Consider the following 25,044-nt stretch of genomic DNA (forward strand, 5'->3'; position numbering starts at 1 on the left):
ATCCACACAATTATGCTTAATGTTTTCATAAAATACCAGAATAAAATAGAATATAACAATGTTGTTTTTTGTAATAATGATGCGTCTTATTTTTTAACAGATATATTCACTTCGGCAACAAAGAAGTGGGAGCTTGTTTTGTCTCCTCACTTCCGGTTGACAGCTGTCGACAGTTCGATAACAAGCTAACGCTAGCTACAGTAGTTTCCAGAATCAAAGCCGGCAAACGTTGTTCAACCACACAGACGTTTGAAAAGCCTCATGCTGCATTCCACTTGGGTGGGAAGTCGGAAATACCCCGACTTCACAACGGGAAAGGTGCAAAGAAATTACCATTTCACTGGGAATTCCGAATCAGAGCTTCGGGGCAGGTCGCTCGGGCCCCGCAGGTTTTCCGAGAGAACAGACCTAACGTCCCCGCAGCATGGCGGCACACACCGTTAACAGCAAACGTAGTTCCGTTGACATGGGTTACTATTTGAAGACATATCGAATCTAGTCGTTTGTTTTTATTGTGACATTAGCATCCGCTTTGAGGCTCGCAGAATTCACAAGCTTTCCAAACAAACACGATTTCCATGTTTTCTCAAACTAAGGCAATAGAACACGTTTACCTCCGGAAATTCGGGACGACCGACACCTGAATTTTCGAGTTCTGACTACTAATATGCATCTACAACGTGATGTGAGCGGGCCTTATCGAAGGGGGATTGTTAGCCCAAATAAACGCCCCGCCCGCAGGTCATTTGAGTTTGGGACCACTGTTTGTAGAAGCTCTCTCTGTGATTAGCATTGTGTGACCGAAAATACATGTTTTACAGAAACGCTCACACCATGAGGGACGTTGTTTGGCATGATCGAGATGAGGTTTATTTCAATGAAAGGCGGTTAACTGTAAATCGAACGCACTTCTAAGGACTAAGTAGTGCACCGGCGACATCTAGCGGTTAATAATGGAAGCACGCTCACAGTGGGTGCACTAGTAAGTGCAGCGAGTCCCGACTTTTCTTTTTGTGCTACTGCCTCAGAGACCCCCGAAATGAAAGCTGATTCAATCGGAGGCCTCTTTAAAAAAAAAGAAAAAAATACAATGCATTATTTTTTTTTTTTTTATGTATTCAGTCGTGGCGGTTTTTCTGCGATTTGGCTGGATTTGCACGGTAGAGAGAGCGAGGCTTTCAGCCCGGACATAACATAACAACATACAATGTATCATGGGTTTTGTTGGCACCGGCTGGGAATCCCTGAGTGAAGAGAACCGACCCGGGACAGTCATTCAGTCTTCATCTACTCGGGCTGTTTACATATTCAATCCTGCTGTTCAAACCTGTTCGTTCTTGGGATTTTTGCCCTTTAAATGTTTGTTTTTTTCCACCCACCCTTTGCACCTGTAACTGCCTTCGTGGATGCCGGAGACACGGCTTGACCTCCACCCGGGGAAGAATGAAGTGCCATCCAGCCTCATCCAGTGAAGAGCTGTTGGGGATGCAGCTTTATTGATTTAACGTCGACGCCAAAGACGAGGTGATCAAGCGGCGGGGAGGCCGCCGTCGAGCCCCATGAAGCCCCTTCAAATGTAGAGTGGTGGTGCGAGGAGGGACCTCAAACAATACACCGGTTTGGGGGACGGGCTGTTCCCCCACCGTGGCTCACGGAGTGGAAATTCCACACACCGGCCACAGAATTGACCTAACATCCTCCTCTTGGCGTCTGCTGGGTTTGACTAAACCTTTGTTTGTTTGATTGTCTGGTGGTCAGTTGGTTGGTTGGTTGGTTTGTTTTTCTCTCTCTCACTAATTTCTGGGGAAACTTCAATGGCAAACCACTCTCATTGTAACCCGGGAAAAGTGAAACTTGTGGGTGGACGGAAAGGGAAACTGGCTAAAACAGGTGAGGAGGGTTGGAAGGCCAAACAGGACCAATGTCCCGCAAGTTAATACCTGGTTACACAGAAAAAAACAATACAACAGCAGCACTGTAAAGCAGGATTTGGCACCTGCTACGGGGGGAGAGCAGCCAACAGCTGTTTCGGCACCCCAGGCGTTGACATTTGGCCGCCTTTTCGCGCCAATTCCGATATGGCTTACGATGACCCCTTCCTCTTTCGGCTCGGCGGTTCATCTGTAAATGGCTCTCGTGCTCAATTGGGACTTGAGACTGAGACCACCCGCTGAGACGAAAGTGAGGATCGCCTCGTCCACGGGGCTTCTTCCCACCTTTGAACTGCTGTCCACGGCCCCCCGGCAACAGGTCTGGTTCTGGTGTCACGGACAGATCCAACGGTGGTCTCTCAGGGCTGTATTGACGGATTTCCCCTTGAAACTGAAGCGCGCCAGAAACTGTAATACCTTTGCGTTGGGGGAAATGGGGGACTGATTTGACCAGCCTTCCCTACTGCCACTTTTAGGAGGAAGAATACTGAGGGGGCAGATGGTGTTTGAAGAATGTGTTCTAAAGCCTCAATCCCTCAGCCCAGCGGTCATCTAGATGGATGTTCAGTGACCAGCCTGTCGGGTTAGGGTCATCGTATCAAATTGGAATAGACTGCCTTGATGTGGAAAAATACCAAACCAAATAAGCTGCTATTTGTATGAAGGGCGTTTAAACCCTTTCCAGCGGCTTACCTTGAACCGCACCTTCTTGAGCATCATCTTTTGGGTTTGGCGTAGTGGTCGGATCCTCACATGGAACAGATCATGGAGCAGATGTCCCGGGTTAACATCCAAGGAAACGCTCCAATTTCACTCTCTAGCAGGGAAAATAATCCATACGAGTGCAGAAATCCACCTGGAAAGGCTGTGAAACGGGTCCGAACCCAGGCACAGACGCTCTGAGAGATTGGAGTGCACTGGGAGCAACGATGCAATGAGAGCAATGATAATAGTGTCTAGTTGGGTCTATTGTCTTTGCCTGGCTCTCCCCTCTCTCTCCTGCTGGACTTCACTCCACAAAAGCCAGGCTCAAAGCTTATCAGCTTGCTCATTCATTCGTGAAGCGGACACACCCTCTTTTTTTTTTTTTTTTACAACCTAGGGTGAGGGAGGGTGGGCGACCATTAACACCCTGCACATCCTCTTTCACCCCCCTCCACTCCATATAAGGATGCTGTTAAACCCTCCTGCCCCTTGCCCCTGTTTGACCTCTGACCCCACTCCAACCTCTCCCTCTTCCACGCTCACCCATCTGTTGGGCGACAGAAAAGGTTTTGACATTTGTTTGTTTGTGACACCCCCGACCCCAAATGACAAAGAAACAATCACTGCGTCCTGTGTTTAGATGCAAGCTGGTCTAGTGTTTTCCAAACTTGTTTTTACAATGAAATAATGCCACGGCACACAGCCATCCCGTTAATCACTAAAAACCTCACAAACATGTACTGTATAACTGTGCTTATTATTATAAGTATGTCCTAATACTCACTTTCAATGGGAAACTTTGGCTTTTTGAAAAATAGAGAGGTGCTCTCTGGCTGGAATTGATGAATTAGTACTGCATTGCAATTTTGATCTTGCAACACAAGAGATATTTTCCATTATTCTTGTCAGTGGAATTTGAAAAGCCCATTCCAGAGCAGTAACTCCCAAATCACTGCCCTAAAGGACCTTTCCCTCCTTCCACTTACGGAATAATTTGAACGATTATCTCTAGTTAGATACCGATATTTTGTTTTACACCCTTTACAGGAATGCTGCTCTGAAATGGGATGTTTGAAAAAGAGTGGGTGGGTAGGGGCTGAGCGCTCCTATTTTTTTTCCTTACTTTATGGGAGTTATATGACTAGAGGGCGATATCGTTTTTAGAATCACGTTGCTAGATCTGGATGGTATTAGGAACGTAGGAAGAACACTGAGGCTGGATACCCCCCCCCCCCCCACCCACCCATGAAAGCCAAACATACATATATTAGGAACCAGGTATAGTCTGGATTCTCCCAATGATGCAACACAAAAAAGAACGGGGTGGGGTGGGGGCGTGATTCACACATATAGACCTATAGCCCTGCATGCTGTAGATCCATGTCTAGTCTGGCTTCCATGACTCTGTCGGTCGTTGCCCGCGAATGCATGTGAGCAGACTGGGTGTGAGCCATGCTAAAGGCTGAGAAGAGGCTTAGACAAGTCAACATGACAGGGGAAAAAAAAAAGCAGTGGAAATATTCTGCAGTTAAGATGACGGATACTCTTTCATTCTTAAAAACACACACACACACACACCAAGGGCGTAACAGGTTTGGAGCCCATGGGCTATGGAAATTCAATTCAAAATTATGTTCTGCGCCGCTGCAACCCACAGGCATTGAAACCAGACGATGCATTTTTAATAATACATTTTCTTTTTTATTCCGTTAAAGAGTGTATTTTTTTTTTTTTTTTCCTCCTTCTTCTGTTTTCTAATTGTACACTTGGAATGTTAAGATTCCCCTGGGGTGATCGTTTCGCTCAACCCCCGTGAAGTCATTTTCAACCCCCATATCGATACAGCCATTGCTAAATTGAACCCGGGGAGTACAAAGAAAATTAATAATATCTAAACAAAATAAAAACATGTAATATGAAAAGAAAAAAAAAAAAATGTTTTTCAAATGACAAGATGCTGCGAGTGTAAGTAAAGGATGACTGGGCGAGGAGCGGGAGGCAACAGTTCCAGGCGGGGGGTGGATGGAGGGATTGGTCCCTTTTAGCGCCACACAACAGTGTGTTAATAAACCAGAAATATCCCTGGGGGGGGGGGGTAGATTCTTATCTCTCGATTGAAAGTGTCCTCGCCAGGGGGATTTATTTAATTTGCGGTAGTTTATTTTCAGAAACTGACCTTATAAGGCTTATAGATACGCTGCACATGGACTGCAGCCAAGCTCTCTCCCTCTCTTTTTTTTGTCTTCGCGTTAGGCTATAACAGGAAGGCTCTATTCTTACAGGACTTTATACAGAAACCACCCCAGAGAAAAATCATACAGTAAAAAGTAGCAAAGCAATAAACAAAAAAAATTATTGCCGATGAAACCTGCAGAAAAAAGATGAGAAACCTACAGACAATCCTACTAAACCTGGAAGAAGGAAAAAAAAAACAACAACTACATTTTTATACAATGGTCTAAAATGACGACAAAACCTCTAACGCCTTAACGTTTAAGTGAACGATTGAACTGCAGACAATTTGGAGGTTTCACCAGAGATCAAAAAGCCATTCCAGAGCCGCTTTATAAAAGGAACTGCTGCAATGTGACAAAAGAAAAACAAAAAAAAAAAACTAAAATACGAAATACAATTAAAAAAAAAAAACAAAAAAAAACAAAAAACCGTTGGATTTGACAAAAATTTCTCCGGGACGTTCTGACCATGTGCGGCACTTTCCGATCCTCAAGATGAGAGAACGAAGAAAGAACATTTGGATTTCGGTGCGACCAGCCAACCTCAGAACAAGCCCTCCCCCCAAAATCGATGGTGGAATGCACTGGTCTCCATCCCTCACCCGTCAGTCATCCTCTACTTAGCCTGAAGTCCTTGTGTTTTTGCTTTCTCTGTGGTTCTGCTCAGTGGAAAACAGCATTCCTTTATTATTATTTGCGTTCCAGATCAATTTTACTCTTTTTTTTTTTTTTAATATATAGATGATCTTCTCTCATACAAACATATAAATACATCGTCGGTGCCCGGGGGGGGTTCAGTCGATGCACACAGTCTCTGAAAACGGTAGACAGGCGTGGGCAGGCAAGGTCTCCTTAATCCTTCCTCGGCAGAGTCGATTTTGGGCTTTCTTTACTTTTGTTGTGGATTTTTATTTTTTTTTCCCCCCTCCTTCCCCCGCTCCCCTCGTAAATTGGATGTTATTTTGTTTAACTTTTAATGATCTTTTGTTTGTTTGTTTGTTTTTACAGGATTTCGTATTTATCAACGACGAGGGAGGTTTCCGAGGAGAATCTGACGGGGTTGTCTCCATCTACGTGAGTGACTTTGGCGACCTGTGGGGGGAGACAAGGGAGAGATCGTACAGTCAGGGTCCAGTTCTTCATCCAAAAGATGGTTATGGCTTCAATTTCTAACTACCTCCGTCTAGCATTACAAAATGAAATTCAAGGACTTTAAAGTATTATCCATCTCTATATATGCATCATCTATGTCGTGAAAATTATTCTGGAAAATATTTATGATGTTACGGTTGTTCAAGGACTTTTTTTTTTAATTAAAAAAAAAAAAAAAAAAAAAAAAAAAGTTACTCAAACACTTAAAGGACCCGGTTGGAACCCCGCTATCCGTCAAAGATCAAAGGTCGCCAAAGACCCCAGCCGACAGACCTGGATGTCACAGTAGTTGCGCTTGGACACGAAGGACACGTGGACAGGAAAGAAATCGTTGGGCTGCCCGGCGATGCTGAACTCCAGGCTGCCGCTCTTGTTGTTGCCGTCGATGACAGGTAGGCACCACTCAAGGACGTTCCGCCGGCTGTCGTGCTTGTACTCGCCATCCAGGTCGCCGATCACCGGGGCGCCCACACCGGACCTGAGATGGGAGGAAAAGTATTTGAGACTTGGGGGTTATGTTAAGGATTATTATGGCCCCTGAGGGGCCACCTTCACGATGTACCCTCTCTGGAACAGTTCTAAATGCCTCTAAAGCTTCTGAGTTTCCCCTGAAAGCCCTTTCACAAAGCTGCTGGGAACAACTTTTACTAAGGAATGAGGGTACAGGCGGAGAGAAAGGGTGTGGTCCAAACACGACACCGTATTTCATGAACCCATGAAGTTACTGCGGCCACAGTGGTTGGTCGAGAGGGGACAAAGTATGTCAGCAAATTCATCAAATATAAGCAAGAGCACCAAGGTGTCATGTTGCCATTAACCAAATAAATTTCCCAAAAATGTAATTGCTGATTTCAGAAATGAAAGCAGAGTTATCATGCACAGGTTTTTTTGGGGTTTTTTTTTTCCCCCATTGCCATCCTCTTACATTAATGGATATATGTTTAAATGGACTTTTAATTAAAGCCATGATAATAATGATAATAATAGCTGACGGCAACAAGCTTTTCGTACAAGACCTTGTATTGCTCTGCAAACAGAAACCAAACTGGATTAGCGGCAAAGTAAGAAAGGAGCATGGGAGCGTTCCCACTTCTGCTCGGAAACAGAGACAAACAAGTGAGAAGTGCAGAAAAGGGCAGAGAAGGTGGTGGTGACAAGACTTAAGATGACCATACATTTATTCATGCATACATCAACCCTAGTTATGTGTGTTTTTAGGACTGTTTGTTATTTGGTCTTAGTGGTCATGGTGTCCTCTCAACTTCTTTGCATCTGGTTTTGGCATTACAGGCCTTTGTGAATTACTTGCATACATAAACAGGGTAGTCCAGGGTTCTCTTTTTAATACCACTCAATGAAATTTAATGCCAACTGCACGGCCATGCTGGCAAAAAGTATGAAGGATATAATGGGGAAATCTGTATGGATTTTAAGCCCTAGAAAATAATTATTTACCAAGTACTTCAATCTAATAAAAAAAGGTATTATAATATTCACATTCATATAAAATACACAATAGCTTTGAGAGGTGTGTGTACTCTAATAACATAAAAAAAGATGGGTATTTATCTCTCTCTCTCTCTCTCTCTCTTTCATATCCAGGTTAGTCACAGCAATTGCACCAATGTGAAAACAAGCCAAAAGACGGAAATAAACTAATGTACTACTACCCTACGTAAACTGGAAACCCCCATTAACAAATAATGTTCACTTACTCAAACTCTCGTGAACATTTCACAACTTCACCGTTTATTTTTCTTTAAAATGTTGCCAAAATCCACAGAAATGTGAAATTACATAAATTGGTATATTATACTGAGATAAGCCTCCACTGTCCCTTTAAGAGTTTAAGTCACCACTTGATGACATAAACCCTCTGGAATACAATGCAGGGAATTTGCACGTTAGAGGGTGTGTGATCACTCTAGATCAGTTATTTATGGCGTTACTCTGTTTATTTGACCCTACAAAAGGACAGGAAAAAAGACCTTTGAAATTCAATACTATTTAAGGCCTTATTTTGAGAATATTAAATCCAATGTTTTAATGACTTTTAAGACCCTGTGGGTACTCTGAAAATGCAAGTCTTGCCATTTAGTGCCATGCCCATTATTTGAAGTTTCCCTTCAATCGATCAGTTGGGAGCCACCTTGAGCCTCCAGATGTTTGGTGAATACCCACTGCACAGGAGGAGAGGATGAGAGCCCCTCAGAAGAAGCAACAAAAGGACGGACTGGGTGTAGGACCCGGGGGTAGATTTAAATCCTTGAGATATACCCCAATTTAAATCAGGGCGGATTTAAACCCTGGGCAGAGAGGCGGGAAGGGGGTTTTGGTTGTACTCACGGAACAGGGATGCTGATGACCACATCGTTGAGCTCCAGACTGTCTTCCTGCAGCTCGTACTCGATGTTGACGTCGCAGCCGCTGCCGCTCTCTGACGGCCAGCAGTTAACTGCGCAACACAACACCAAGACAGACAGGGCATGACGTAGAAGATGTGGTAACAAAAGGAAAATAAAAGAAAAAAACCAAAACACACTTTTAAATTTAGAGATAGTATGGAGAGTCATTTCAGACATGTTTGGTGCTCTGCAAAGCCCGAAAGTTGTGACAACTGATAACTTATGCAGCAGAAAACAATGCATGGCTGGGCTGTAAAAGGTATATAAATGGCATAGAAATACACCATAGTGATCATTTATCACCGGACCATTTGTAACGGTAGACAATACATTATAATGGTTACCGATTGCTGCTGTTGTCACTGGGAGATAAAACAATAATGAGAATTATTGCAATGATTTTTTCCCTCGGTGTTGAAATAAAATAAGCTTGATAATTTCGATGTCTTAAGACAGATTTGTTCATTTATGGAAGTGGCAACAAAAAGCCAATCAATTTGGACCAACTATCTAAAGTTGACCTTTCACCTCTAGCCAATTATGTTTGTCGATTTAGAAAGAGATCCTGCCCCCTCCCTCCTTGGTAGGGTGCCAACGGAGAGAGAGCAGCAGCATCCAAAATGAGCAACCACCACCAATAAATGTGTTATTACAACTGTCTTTATCAAAAAAAGCATTTAACTGAAATTGTTTTCATCTTGATAAATAATACAATATAACACAATATAAGGGGATGGTCTACAGGACGGTAAGTGAGACCAGCTATGTTGTACAGTTTAGAGGTGGTGGCACAGACAAAAAGGCACCGAGGTAGCCTGTATTTTGTGGTGCGCATCAAGGCGGCTGTGATCTGAGCTCCGCTGTGCCTCCCCTGCCGCCCTGGAATCCAATCCAAGCATTGCACTGCTGCCTCACAGCAAGAAGGTCCTGGGTTCGATTACCACCTGGGGCGCTATTGGCACCGTGCTCCGGGCGGGTTATCACCCAAATAGGAGCCTTTCTGTGTGGAGTTTGCATGTCCTCCCTGCCCTCATGTTCGCCCCATGCCTCATTTCACCAGCCACCATCCAAAAGCATGAGCATGTGTTGTAGTGTGGTGTGATAATTAAAGATTCTTCTTCAAAACCAATCGCGGAGGCTCTGCACTTTCCATCTTTGATGAGTTAACACCAGAACAAACCGGAGTGAATGAGACTAGTGACGATTGCGAGTGCGTGAGAGGAGGCGGGGCTGTGTGGACACTGCAGCGATGTGTGTCAACTCGCTGTCAGCGAGACCGAGGAAGCACAGCTATTACCGATATATCGATAGTACGGAAAATGAGGATTGAAACCATTTAAAATATTCAGAATAGATATGTATAGAAAAATATATATTTTTGACAAGACTAGTCTGCAGACATTCTTTGCTTATGGGCTATGTGAGCGCAGGCATTAACCAATGCCAAGTTATCTCAAAACACGCAAATATCGGCCCAATTAATAGGTCGACTAATGGATCAAATTTTATTGTGATAATATTTTTGGTAATATCGCCCAGCAAGTTCAAGTTCAAGAGATTATTTGTCACATACTAATCACAGTGAGCAGCTGTTAATGTAGGCAACGCTGTTGAAAGGCCAATAGAACAAATGGACGTACACTATGTGAGAACAGACATTTTTACGGGTAAACAAAGATGGTTGAAGAAAAGGGTTGGTTTCAAGACGTCATGGAGCGTCACAGTTCAGCAATAAGGACACCTCTACAACATTTTGCTTAAGTAAAATATCAAACTCGGGCCATTAAAGTTACTAGACCTCCATAGAGGTCCAACCGAAATTATGAGAGGAAATGATAGTTACTGTTTAAAAAATAATCAAATTCTACTGGATGTAAATGGTAAGCAGTGGACTCACTGGTTAGAGGTATGAGGGCCTCGTCTGTGGTCTGCAGCCTCCACTTCAGCACGCCAACATCGTTGTTGAGGGGAAAGGACTTCTCTGGATTCTTCAGGCCAATCACCGAGTCGGCGGTGAACAGCTTCTTGTCCACGTTAGGATGTGTCTGACAGGATGGAAGGAGAGAAAAAGAGAGTGGTGTTCACTGAAGCAGCTGTGCGTTAAGTTAGCAACGAGGGATGTAAATTGCGACCTGCAATGTGTTGTAGACACCAGTTTATTGTAGAGAGGAGGCTAGGTGGAATTAGCCAGGAGCAGATGGAACATGTCATGACAGGGCTCCTGAGTCAGTGTGAGGATGGGGTTTTTAAACCTGCCGCTCATTACCAACGAGTGTCAAGTGTGGCTGCTCAAGCCATCCCATCCACCACATATAACAATATAGTTTATATTTGCTTTGTTTGGAGAAAAGATCGCTCTGATCGGAGATGTTGAACCGTGCACAACACCCCCCAGTATTAAATTTGAGCATTAAAAATTTGAATATATTTGAATATTAAAAATAGAGTGGGATTATAGAGGAATATCTGCAGCCCTATGATTGACATTGATGCTCAGTAAGGCTGTACCCGACTTGTCAGTTAAAACAGATTTGGCTGTTCAATGCGAATATTCAACTACTGGACGAGCTTTCATGCCATGGGTTGGCAACCGACCGACCCGGTATTAAACAGGACCCAGGGCTAAATTATTAAAGACCGTAGTATCGATAAACTCCTACGTTACCGGTTCTGTTTACGGTATTGGAGAAATTAAGAATATAATTATTATTATTTTTTTTTAATTTAGGCTATATAACCCATTTCTAACTTGCAACAAGATTAAGATTAGTCTACGAAGCATTTTCGCTATTATCAGAAGAGACATCTCTCCTCTCTCTCCCCGGAGATATGCACGAGGGGGGGCATTTCGTTGAGTGACTTTCCGATGGTGGAATTAAGTCAAACAAAATTAAATAGCCTTTCTTAACATTCTCACATATTAAATGTGAAACAATATAACATTTAAGAATGGTAGTGTTAAATAATTAAAACAAATTCCAATAGATCAGCTTTGCCTGAAGGGATTAAGCCAAAATGCACTTTTCTGGGACAGACCCCATTTATTCTGCTTGTCCCTGTTAAACAAACAAGCAAACAATAAATGAAAATGTCTGGCCTGCTTGATTTTAAGTTGACCTTGTCGAGGTTCCGTGCCAAGAAGACAAACATGTTCACCTTCTCCGGTTTAGGACGAGCGGTGGGGTGTGACTACTAAAAACCCATTCCGATGCATTATTATTATTATTATTAGTGGTAGTAGTAGTAGTAGTAGTAGTAGTAGTAGTAATTATAATTAGGCTATATTTATCAGCCCCTTTTACACAGCCTGATCAAGGTGGGAATGCCTTTATTCTGTCTCGCTGTTCTATGTAAAGGGTATGAACACAGAATGGGGGGCGGGGGGCATTGTTGATCCACCTCTGAGCCGGCAGCAGAGGTAGTCACAGAGCTGAAATGTCATGTGTGTAAAAGGCACAACTGGCACAGGGGTGCGACGTTTTGATGACCAGGTTTTTCATTAGTCGGTTGGTTGCAGGAAAAAAAAGACAAGAAAAATTATTATTATTATAAAAAAAAAAGAAAAAAAAACTATTGGGGAGCTGTGCCCTCTCAAAATTAACCTTAAAACCCCTTAGGGTTTTTATTATCAGCAGCTCCACAGCAACTTCATACATTTGCCTCCTTTACGGAGAAGTTCGCAAATGGAGAAACAAACCAAAAAACTTGTAAAGTCTTGTTAGAGACTAGAGCATGTAGACGGAATGGGCACTAGATGACTGTTACGGATACGGTACGGTGCTGTATGGTACGATGCAGGTGCACTGCCGGCCACTCACAGCTCCGCTGTCAGCAAGGCAATACCGTCCTCACCCAAGTCTACAGTGTGTATTAAATGTTATAATTAAAACAAATTTTATCTTTTTAAATAAGAGCTGTGCTGTTGTGTCAAAAGCCGATTTCACACAATGCACTGTAAACCTGAAATTATCCAGACATTACCCGGAAGAGCTGTATGGATGAACGCAAATATCTGAATCATTTGACCCAGACATTACCTAGACTCTATCCAGCCAGCACCCTAGTACAAAGTCTGAGTAATGTCGGATTGAGTGGTATGTGTGAGCAGAGCAGGTCATTGTCCGGATCATTCACAGCGAGCGAGTCGCACGTTGATGATGTCTCTATCATGCGCCCCTCGTCTAAACCAGACGGATTATTTCCAGGTGGTGTAAATGCATCTAACAAGGACAATCTCTGTTTTTTTTGCTACGTGTGAAAGGTTAACTCCGGACAACGTCCAGATAACCGGGTCCGGACATTGTCTGGAGTGCATGTGTGAAAGCAGCTATAGATAGTGCACTTAGAAGACAGCACAATTGTTGCAGGGAGAAGTTTTGTCAGCTTTGTTTTATGAAACAATTTCCGCACATTCATAGGAAAGGTTGATTTTATACATTTTAGAAAAACATTAACTGGTTATTGTGACTTTTTTATTTTGCATGTGGCGGAGACCATCGATAACCGTCAATCGCTGATTAGGAATAACCGGCCAAGCCCTAATAAATAAATAATAAAAAATATATATATATATATATATATTTTACTCCCCTTATTTTATAATTCCTCATTGAAATGTTATTTCTGTGCATTTTGTAAGCTTCTATCTATTTTATCTTGTTACTGTAATGAACACTGACGGACAAAAAAAAAATACAAAACAAATCTCAATCAACTCAAATCGCTCAACTTGAAGAATCTCAGTCGACTAATTGGTTTCCAACTGATGATTCAAGTTTGTCGACTTTCATGGGGCAGCCCTATCGCTCAGGTACTCTTTATTTATAAAGAAAACCTTGGGACAGGAGAAAAATGAAATACCAAGGTTTTTTTTTGTCCTATCAAAAAGCATGAGAAAGTGCAAAGCCAAAACAGAATGATACTGAAGGTACTGGACTCACTTATCCGTGCATTAAGTCCAAAATCTTCATGTTTTTATAAATCAGAGTTGGCTAAATTTGGTGCTTTTCACAAATAATAATAATAATAATAATAATAATAATAATAATAATAATATTCATTTGAAACACTCACAGAAATCAAAACACCAAAATAATCCCAAAACACATAACCCGCAGGTAGATATTACTGAAACATCACTGCACCCGCTGGTTGGCCTACCTGGAGCTGCAGTCCTTTGTTGTCGTTGTTGATCATCACCATGCGGATGCGTCCGCTCTTGTCGTCTGTGACCCGCAGCGTGATCATTCCCAGCACCTCCATGTTCTGCAGGCCACCATCACGGCCGCATGTCAAGGAGATCTTCTCCTCCACGCGCAGGTGCACACTGGGGGAGAAGAAACACGGCCCGCACAAGGGATTATCGCAACAACAAAGACCATCCGGGCCTCGAAGTGTAAATATTACGCGGGACTGAAAGTTTGCGAAAGTTTCGTGGTGTACAAAAAGACAAAATGTAACATGGTGAAGCGTTGGTTTAGAGAGGCATCGGATTGGCTATCGATCCGTACCAGTGTCAAAGACTAGCTGCGTGAGAAGTAGGTTGGCTGATGAAACTTAAGTTCTAGCTCCTTTCCCCTAGCCACCGATCAAGCAAATGTGTCATAATGACAAGGAGCGCAAAGTCTGGTTTGAAGAGGGAAGGGGAAAACAGGACAGGGAGAGACTAGCAGCACGAGAGCTGGATGTGTTGCTACTTCAGTGCATATCCAACGTTAACTCAATGAACGTAAATGTGTAAATTCTGGTGTGAAAACCAATAATCAACACCATGGCATCTCTCAACTGCAACAACCTACAATTGTGGTCAGCTATCAACTCAAGCTATGGCGATCATTTTTAGGTTGTTTTACACAGGCACTTTGTTTATCCGTTGCTGATGTTGCACTAGATTTTTTACCTTTAGTTGACATGAAACTTCACTAGGATTCTTCACATGCTTCCCACTGGAACAGTATTGGAGAAGTTACCCAGTGTGCTGACAGTCAGTCAACCAGTGGATGTGGAAGCAGATAGGAATGTCACAGCCATTGACACAGCTTCGTAATCGCAGACACACCCAGATCATAGAGCTCTGGGTTCTTCATTAGAGTTAGACTAGGCAATCCTGCTTTGGGGCAAAGACAACTGATTGAGTCGAATGCTCGTCCCGCTTTACCTTTCGACGTTCACTGGCGGCGCCAGGACTTTGGACGCGTCCGAGCCCCTCTTCCCGGCAGCGGGCATGATGTTTTCACCCTCCGACTTCAACTTGTCCACAAAGTTGTCCACCTCTTTCCCTCTGGCGCCGAGCTTCAGGGCCTTGCTGCTTCCGCTTGGTCTGGAAAGGGAGGAGAGGAAACAAAGTTTGCTTGTTGGCTTTAGCACAAGCTACAAAAACAGCTACCATCCACAAAGAAAATAGATGGTCTCCAGTCATTCTTCAGTGCAAAAACCCTAAACAATAATCAATAGGAGAGGTTTCCTGGATGCTAAACGGTTCGAAGTTCCTTTGCTAGTACCTGACAGGGGCCGGGGCAATCTTGGGCTTCTCGGGCTCGACAATGGTGTCTGTGATGATAGACCCCGAGGACACGCTGCTCATGCCGGTGCTGCCGAAGCCTATCACCTTCTTCCCCGAGCGCTCGGCGTCCCTCCTGGCCTGCTGCAGCTCCTTGGCCTTCCTCCTCATCTCGGCCTTGGCCTCCCTCTCCTGGGTCTGTGGAACGAGTTTGGGAAAAATGTAACAGAAAATGAATATGTGAAGAAAGCGACTGGAGGCTTTTTGTTCCTGCGTCCGGTGGAACAGCCTGAGGTGCGGTCTCACCTCTCTGACGGCCCGGAACACCTTCTCCTCGTGGGAGTCCATCTCTGTGAAGGTGCGGATCTGGGCCAGGTTGACATTCTCCCTGTAACCCAGCGCAACGATCTCGTCGAAGGCGAAGATCAGGTCGAAGCAGTGCTCCGAAATTTCGCTCTCCTCCAGCACGCGGCAGTACTCGGGGATCTGGCAGTGGGGGGGGGGCGCAATCCATCACCATCGTACAAACCAAGAAGGGCTCATGCAGACAGCATTCCATACAAAGTAATTCTGGGATGTAAATTATAAATTTTTTTGGACTAGAAGTCTGCTCTAAAAATAATAAGAAGTGTGAGGTGTGCTTAACAAATATAGTTATGCAAAATAGGTTATATTTTCCTGAGAAGAAAATGATGAAAATATACACCCTCCCCACATTGCTCCAGGACTTCTTGCCCAAGTCCCGCCTTCGCCAGCATTTTATTTGGCTTCCAGAAAGCACATCCAGAATGTTCCTGGCGGTGAATTCCGATCAAACCAACTTGCGTGAACAACACTAAATATTAGTTATTTCAAGTGTAAAATGTGTCTAATTTATATCCAAAAAGCCTAGGACAGAAAATGCTTAGGACAATAGTAACTATGTTTTACTAAGGTAGACTTCCCGGTTCATTTGTTTGCAGCCAACTAGCTATTAGCTGAGCGTCTGATGTGGGAATACAAGTATCATGGCCCTGTGCGTCTTTGACACACAACTTGCATGTGTCCGGTGTGGCCACAGTGTTAAGACTTACATTTTAACCCTAAATAGTAATTTCTTAAACTTAAGATCTTTCAGTAAAAGTACTAGTGTCTAGGGTATTAAATAAAGCTTGGCACTTAGCCAGCAACTCAGTGACATAATCAAATACATTATCATTATCATCTTTGAGTGCAAATCCAATCCCACCTAATATACAAAAACAATATTCTAATAACTTTGCTAATAATAAACCAAGGCCCTGATCAATATTTGAGCAGGGACAGCACCTGATTCAATATTTTTTAGGTATCAGCGCTTTTTACATATGTATACATATACCCATGTGCACTCCAGGTCTCTCGAGCAAAATACATTTTAATCTCAATGAGAACTACCTGATTAAATAAAAGGTTTAAAAATTAAATTAAAAAAAACTAAACAAAAAAAACAAAACAGTATATGGGCTCAGTTTCAGGCCCCACCTGACACAAGCATCATTACCTCTGCATCCCTGATGTAGACTTTAGGCAGGTCACCAACACCCATTTGGGTGTAACAACGATAACAACACTGCAGCAATCAATCAAAATAGCGCCACCAAACAGACAATTTAGCAAGAAAGCCGAATGTTTCTTTTTTAAATAACTCCTCAAATTGGCCAAGTCAGACTGCTGTGGCTTCATGGTAGCTTTGCCGGAAATGTTAAGTTAGTTTTTGCACGGAATGGAGATCGTAGATTTGTCCACCATTATTTGCATTAAGCTCCTGATGGGAGGATGGAGTGTCCAGTTTGGAGATGAGGCTGGAACCTACTTATTTACAAAATGAGGGATTCCTAGCCATTCCTTTAAATGTCCTTACCACACGGGAGAAGAGTCTCAGGGTCTCCAGGTCCTCCAGGATGTTGCTGTTCTTGGTGGTGATCAGGACCATGTAGAGCTTCTCCAGTGGCTGGTAGACGTAGCGAACGCTCTCCGTCTCCACGAAGGTGTGCTGCTTGCCCGTGTTCATCAGCTTGGGGAAGGCGGCCAGCAGGCCCTCGATGCGGGTCCGGGTCATTTCCACAAACTGTCGTGACACAATGGCCTTGCCTGCCTTGGTGCACACCGCCGCTGCCAACAGCACCTTGGGGCGGGGAGGGAATTTTAGACTGCCTACAGTAGCTATTTCCTCCATTTAGCTAGATACATAGTCTTCTGCCCTCACCACGCGTATGCTTATTTTGCGATGTGACGAGCTACACACGCCCCCCAAAAGTACCCAAGACAGGAGCTGATTTCGGGTTTTTTTTAACAGGAGCAGTGAGAAACTGGAATAGCGCAAAAGTGTGGAGATTAAAGATCAATCCATATGCAAATGAAAAACAAACAAGCGTGCCGTAACTCCTACAATGTGTGCCTTAATAAATAAACTTACAGATTCTGATTCTACAAGGGCAATGACAAGAGGAATGGCCGATTAGGATGTCACAATGTTGCAGCTGATTTTGGGGTGTCCCAGCGTTTTACAATGGTGATAATGACGGAAAGAACTTAAGCACAGAAAATTATTATTTGTAAGGCGTGGAATCCTGCTTAATTTAGGAGACAGAACGTTTACTTTATTTATCCCCGGAGGGAAGTTGCGCTATTTGGCCATCTGAATTTTATTTTAACTTTCAATTCCATTATTCTCTGACTGTCCGAGCTTTTTAAAATGCCAATTGTCTGTAGAAATACATAAATAATGACCATGACAAATGGTCATGTAATGCACCGGAATAAACTCATTCTGATTGGCAATAATAATAAAGTAATAAGAATATATTTTTAAAAATTGGCAATAAACCTAAAAGATAACCCTAAAAATATGGAACAGCAATATACAGTAAGCCTAGAAATTAACGAAATAATATAAAAATGGCAATATACAATAAGGATAAAACAAAACAATAAACCGCTGCATCATTAGTTCACACTTGAAAATATATAAAAGTTGTGTCAAATATAGGAAGTTGTGCAAGAAAACTGAAACGCGTTTGAAGGAGAGTCATTTAAGAGGAAAATCCTAAGACATTTTGTTCATTGTGGGAGTTGAGCTGTCAAAGTGAACGAGAACAGCAGTCAGACCACTGTACCAGACAGGGCACTCACTGGCTGCGACGGTCCCAGACCTTAACTAACATACTCGGACTGCATTAAATCGAATGTATCGGACATAAAACCCACTAGAGACACATACAACCCACTTTAAATCATGTTTCAACGGGTCTGGGCGGGTCTGAGGGAAACACTGACAGCTGCTAGCACTCGCACCATGCTAACGCCAGCTAGCGACAGTTCACGTCAGCAATGTCTGTGAAGCCCAGTCAGCGTCTATTTGTAACGTTACAATAACCTTGGACACACGAATTCACTCCGTAGTGTTCAGCCGGTGCATTTGTTGTCGTCCTGCTCGGAGGGCGCATTTTTTCTTCTTTTGTCGTTTGGTGTCGGACTCGCTATCAACTAGCCTTTAGCCTCGGGTTAGCCAGTGTTATGCTAGATGCTAGGCCCGACGACAAGAAAGGAAGAATCTAGATTTCAGTGGACTCTACTCACCATTTTCGGGATGTGTACAGGACAACAATCTCCGCCTTCTTGTCGTTGTGCTGTTTTTTTTTGTTTGTTTGTTTTATTTGTTTATTTCTCTTTGCTTGGGTGATTCCGAGTCCCACTGAGACACCGAGTCAAACGTTTGACTACAAGTTGTGGCGCTCGTTAGCCAGCTAGCTCCAATATGGCAGCAGGACAGAGCCACGTCTCCACCGGAAGTGCGGCTGCGGCCCCGCCCACCTCGTAAAACCCAATGACGTGGGCGCCGAAGTGTTGGCCCCGTTGGGTTTTTGTTCTTATTGTCCAAAGTTCTTTGCTCTATTGTTTTGTTTTTAAATGTAAACGAATAGATAAATAATAACAACAAAACTCATGATAATAATGATAATAACCTTTATTTGTATAGCACACTTTATACAACTCAACGGGCTTTACATGAAGAGAAGGAAATCAAACAAATAGCAACAATTAAAGCAAAGTAAACGAGCAAAATGCATGATATACATAAATATAGATATACTGTATGTATATATATATACATAAATATATATACTGAATATATATACACACACACACACACACATTTATATATATATATATATATATATATATATATCAAGAAGATTCAAGATTCAAGATTTTTTATTTGTCACATACATATACATGAAAGTATGTATATGTATATGTATGTTAAATATATATATATATATACATAAATATATATACTGTATATATATACACACACACACACACACACACACATTTATATATATATATATATATATATATATATATCAAGAAGATTCAAGATTCAAGATTTTTTATTTGTCACATACATATACATGAAAGTATGTATATGTATATGTATGTTAAATATATGTATATATATATATATATACATAAATATATACTGTATATATATATATATATATATTGTATATATATATATATATATATATATATATATATATATATATATATATACACACACACACACACACACACACACTATGTCATATACTGTATATATATGAATGTACAAGATAGGAATAGTACAAGCAAAATTATGTGTTTTGCGAGTGGTGGAAAGTAACGAAGTATATATACTTTGTAACTGTACTTGAGTTAATTTTTTAAATATCTGCAATTACTCAAGTATATTCAGTTATGGATACTATGACCCTTTCTTTTTATTCTACATTTCTTACGTAGTCCGGTTGTTTTATTTTATGTTTTGTTTCATGTTAGTGAGCTATGTTAGCTGTTTGATGTTAGTTAGTTTGTTTTTTAGTTTCGTTTTTTAATTCGTTTTTTTGATCATCTTGATTGATTTATATTTGTAAATTACGATGACACCACCTATGCTGTTTCATTCTAAATGTTGATCAGGATTTGCATGAGCATGCATCTGTAGAATCCATTATTAAGGGCTCTGGACATGAAGTATTTACTAGTTACATTTAAGACCAAGTACTTTATATAAATATATATATATATATATATATATATAAAATCTAGCAACTGGAGCGACAAGCCAGTGTTCAATCAGTAATCCCAATCCCAATGCCGGATGAAGAGAGAGGGTTGCGTCAGGAAGGGCATCCGGCGTAAAAACCATGCCAAATCAAACATGCGGACAACAAATCTGATTTCCATACTGGATCGGTCGAGGCCCGGGTTAACAACAACCGCCACTGAGGAAATTGTGCTACTGTCGGCCAAAGAAGAAGAAGAGGGGGAAGGCGTGTCCGGAGACTGCAGGAAAGGAAGAAGGGTAGGAGAGTAGAGTTACCCTTCAACGTTGGCACGATGAAGGGTAAAGAGAGAGAGCTGGCTGACATGATTGAGAGAAGGAAGGTAGATGTACTATGTGTACAAGAGACCAGGTGGAAGGGGGGTAAGGCCAGGAGTATCAGAGCCGGGTACAAACTATTCTACAATGAAGTGGATGGCAGGAGAGATGAGGTAGGGATAGTCTTGAAGGAAGAATATGTCAAGAGTGTTTTGGAGGTGACGAGAGTGTCGGACAGAGCGATGAGCATGAAACTGGAAATTGATGGGGTGATAATGAATGTGGTCAGTTCATATGCTCCCCAAGTTGAGTGTGAGATGGTAGACAAAGTAGAATTCTTTTGTGAGTTGGATGTTGTGGTGGAGAGCATCCCCAAGGGAGAGAGAGTGGTCGTTGGAGCAGATCACAATGTGCATGTTGGAGAAGGGATCAGAGACATAGGTGATGAGAAGCTGATGGGTAGGTATGGTGTCAAGGAGAGGAATGTGGAAGGACAGATGGTGGTCGATTTGGCCAAAAGGACAGAATTGGCTGTGGTAAATACATATTTCAAGAAGAGGGAGGAACACAGGGTGACATACAAGAGTGGAGGAAGGTGCACTCAGGTGGACTACATCTTATGCAGGAGGTGCAATCTGAAAGAGATTAGTGACTGCAAAGTGGTGGTAGGGGAGTGTGTTGCTAGGCAGAATCGGATGGTGGTCTGTAGGATGACTCTAGAGGCCAAGAAGAGGAAGAGAGTGAAAGAAGAGCCAAAGAAAAATGGGGGAAGTTGAAAAAGGAGGAGTGTTGCGTGCAATTTAGGGAAGAGGTAAGGCAGGCAATAGGTGGAAATGAATGGTTACCAGATGACTGGGAAACAACCGCAGAAGTGGTGAGGGAGACGGCCAAGAAGGTACTCGTGTATCATGTGGGAAAAGGGCGGAAGACAAGGACTCTTGGTGATAGAATGAGGAAGTACAGGAGAGCATAGAGCAGAAGAGGTTGGCGAAGAAGAAATGGCATGCTCAGAGAGATGAAGAAAGCAGAATCTTTAATAATCACACAACACACTACAACACAACACCAGGGTCCTGGTAACGAGTGTCTGTCATGATCTCCGCATTCTTCTACCTTCCCCTCCCTCTCCTTACCTGTCCCATTAGCCCAACTCCATTCACCTGCGCACACAGCTGTTCCTGATCTGCAATCTAACCACTATATATGCCTCTCTCACCAGTCACCCATTGCCAGATTGTCTTCGATGCTTTCACCAGCGTTCTCCGGACTGATTCCCCGCTACTGACTGTGCCTCGCTCCGACCACGTATCCTGCCTGCCCCCCGCCTGTCTTCCGTCTGCACTCCCCGTTATCGAACCTGCCTGTCCCCGACGACGTATCCTGCCTGCCCCCTGACTGTCTTCCGTCCGCTCTACAAATAAAATACATGACCAAATATCCCTGCCGGTCTTTGTGCTGCAATTGGGTCCTAACCACACCCGTTACAGTACAATCTGGCCAACAATGGACCCAGCACACAACCCGAGTGGCTGGCACGCCTGGGAAGGGTGGAGTCACAGCTCCAACACCAGGAGGCTGTCCTAGCCTCCACCTCAGCGGACGTTCGGCTAGCAGCGGCTAGCCAGGAGCAAGGGCTTGCCATCGCTCTCGGTCAGTTCATCCCGCCGCCTGCTTCCCCGGACCCACCTCCACCAGCACCGGCCCAGCCTGGGTACTTCCTGGAGCCCCGGGTGGGGGTTCCAGAACGCTACGCCAGAGACGCACACGCCTGTAGTCCATTCATCACGAACTGTTCCATCCTCTTCGCTCTGCAGCCCCACACCTTCGCCTCCGAGGATGCCAGGGTGGCGTTCACCATAAATCACCTGAAGGGCCGTGCTCGGCTGTGGGGAACGGCCGAGTGGGAAGGACGCACACCACTCGCTCCTCCTTCAACGCCTTCGCCGCCGAGCTCCACAAGGTGTTCGGGGTGACATCACGAGGTCCCGATGCTGCTGGTGGTCTCCTGGGTCTCAGTCAAGGGTCCTGCTCCGTGGTCAATTACGCGATCGACTTCCGCACCCAGGCTCGACTGAGCAAGTGGAACCCGGCAGCCCAGATTGACGCGTTCCTGATGGGATTAGCAGAGTAGGATGAGGGATGAAGGATGAGCTAGTTTCCCATGACCTGCCCACCTCTCTCGATGGCATCATTGAGCTTGCTTCCCGTATCGACCGACGCATCCAGGCCCGGCAGCGAGAGAAGCGTCAGAGGCAAGTGGAGCGCCGCCCAGCAACCCGTCTTCCAGATTCCTCCGGGCCGCCAGCTTTTCCGAACCGTCAACCCACGAGTGAGGCCCCTCCCATGTGGGTTGGCTGGGCCAGCCTCACCCCGGACAATGTAGCTGGACACTACATTTCCGGGTGTCCGGTAAAAGGGCCAGGATCGCCAGTGAGGGAGGAGGTCCTGGTGAGCCACACCTCCAAATCCTCCTCCAACCTACGCCCCCTGTGCCAGGCTCGGCTGCTGCTGCCCCAAGGCTCACATTCCCTCGCCATACGTATTGACTCTGGTTCGGATGTTAACATCATCGACGATAACCTAGCACGGCAGCTGGGTGTTGGTCGAGTTCTCCTGCCTTCTCCGGTTCCTGCCACTGCCCTGGATAGCCGCCTCCTGGGGACAGTCACCCATCAGACGGTTCCCATCCGCATGCTCCTGTCCGGCAACCACCACGAGACGATACAGTTCTGCATCCTGCACTCACCTCGTCACCCTCTCCTCCCGGGGTTCCCCTGGCTCCTGCGTCACAACCCACACCTCAAGTGGACTACAGGGGCTATTCTGGGATGGAGTCCTGCGTGCCACCAGGTCTGCCTGAAGCAAGCCGCCGCACCTCAGCCATCCACCAGCTCCGCACGCGACATGTTGGGGGTCCTGGCCGAGTACCTCGACTTCAGGGAGGTCTTCAGCAAGGCCAAGGCGACATCCCTTCCCCCGCACAGGCCGTACGATATTGCCATCGACCTCCAGCCCGGCTCCACCCCCCCCAGAGGCCGCCTGTACTCCCTGTCCGCCCCGGAGAGAGAGGCCATGGACACCTATATTAACGACGCTCTGGCGGCGGGCATCACCCGTCCCTCCCCATCCTCGGTGGGGGCTGGCTTCTTCTTCGTAGAGAAGAAGGATAAGTCGCTTTGCCCCTGTATTGACTATCGTGGTCTCAACGACATTACGGTCAAGATCCGCTATCCCCTGCCCCTCATCTCATCAGCCTTCGAACTCCTGGAAGGGGCCACGGTGTTCACCAAGCTCGACCTACGCAACGCCTACCATCTGGTCCGGGTTCGAGAGGGGGACGAATGGAAGATGGCTTTCCACACTCCCTCCGGTCACTACGAATATCTGGTGATGCCCTTTGGCCTCACCAACGCCCCCGCCGTCTTCCAGGCCCTGGTCAATCACATGCTCAGGGACATGCTCAACAAGTTCGTCTTCGTGTACCTCAACGACATCCTGATCTTCTCCCGATCCCAAGCTGAGCACCACCACGTCCAGACGGTTCTGCAGCGCCTCCTGGAGAACTCACTCTTTGTGAAGGCAGAGAAGTGTGAGTTTCACGTCCCATCCGTCTCCTTCCTGGGGTACGTCGTAGGGAGGGGGACCATCCAGATGGACTCCACCAAGGTCTCCGCCGTCACCACCTGGTCCGCCCCGGACTCCCGTAAACAACTCCAGTGCTTCCTCGGTTTTGCCACCTTCTACCGGAGGTTCATCCGAGGCTACAGCACGGTGGCTGCCCCTCTTACAGCCCTAACCTCCTCCAAGGTGTCGTTCCTGTGGTCCGCCGCCGCCAACGACGCCTTCCTGGCCCTGAAGGCACGGTTCACTTCAGCCCCCATTCTGGTATTGCCTGACCCCGAACGGCAGTTTGTGGTGGAAGTGGACGCCTCCGACGTGGGAGTCGGAGCTGTCCTGTCCCAGAGAACCGCCTCTGACCAGAAGCTTCATCCCTGCGCCTTCTTCTCCAGGCGTTTAACCCCGGCCGAGAGGAACTACGACATTGGGAATAGGGAGCTTCTCACCGTCAAATTGGCCCTGGAGGAGTGACGACACGGGCTAGAGGGAACCCAGCTGCTGTTCCTGGTGTGGACTGACCACAAGAACCTGGAGTATATCCAGTCCGCCAGGAGGCTGAACTCCCGTCAGGCTCGTTGGGCACTCTTCCTAACCAGATTCAATTTCTCCCTCTCCTATCGGCCGGGGTCACGCAATGTCAAACCTGACGCCCTGTCCCGGCAGTTCCAGGAGGAGGAGGTAGACGCTGCTGACCCCGACACCATTCTACCGTTCTCCCATCTAGTCGCCACACTCACCTGGGAGGTGGAAGAGAAAGTAAGAGCCGCCGCCCAGGACCAACCCGGACCCAGCGCATGTCAGCCCGACTGTCTGTTCGTCCTGCCTGACCTCCGGTCCGAGGTTCTCCAGTTGGCCCACAACTCCCGACTTACCTGCCACCGGGGGATCCAGACGAAGGAGGTCTTTCAGCGTCCCTTCTGGTGGCCCTCCCTGGGTGAGGACGTCCGAGAGTTCGTCAATGCCTGCCCCACCTGTAACCCGCACAAACCCTCTCTTCTTGCTCCTGCCGGTCTTCTATACCCACTGCCAGTTCCTCATCACCCCTGGTCTCACATCTCCATGGACTTCGTCACCGGTCTGCCACCGTCTAGCGGCAACACTACCATCCTGACCG

At 45.1% G+C, this 25,044-nt stretch overlaps 1 protein-coding gene across 1 annotated transcript; it reads right to left on the minus strand.

The window, feature by feature from the left end:
- Positions 1-4,345: 4,345 nt before the first annotated feature.
- On the minus strand, positions 4,346-18,673 carry LOC307235214 (coatomer subunit delta). Its single transcript, XM_080007242.1, has 10 exons — positions 18,527-18,673; positions 16,809-17,072; positions 15,233-15,412; positions 14,928-15,124; positions 14,585-14,746; positions 13,588-13,753; positions 10,325-10,472; positions 8,369-8,477; positions 6,296-6,500; positions 4,346-5,962 (listed from the first exon to the last, which is right to left on the minus strand). Exons 1-10 carry the CDS (start codon positions 18,527-18,529, stop codon positions 5,873-5,875), a joined length of 1,524 nt encoding a protein of 507 aa, XP_079863368.1. The 5' UTR covers positions 18,530-18,673; the 3' UTR covers positions 4,346-5,872.
- Between the last annotated feature and the right edge of the window lie 6,371 nt (positions 18,674-25,044).

Source organism: Zeus faber (genome assembly GCF_960531495.2).
Source record: "Zeus faber genome assembly, chromosome: 9".
Classification (NCBI taxonomy): domain Eukaryota; kingdom Metazoa; phylum Chordata; class Actinopteri; order Zeiformes; family Zeidae; genus Zeus; species Zeus faber.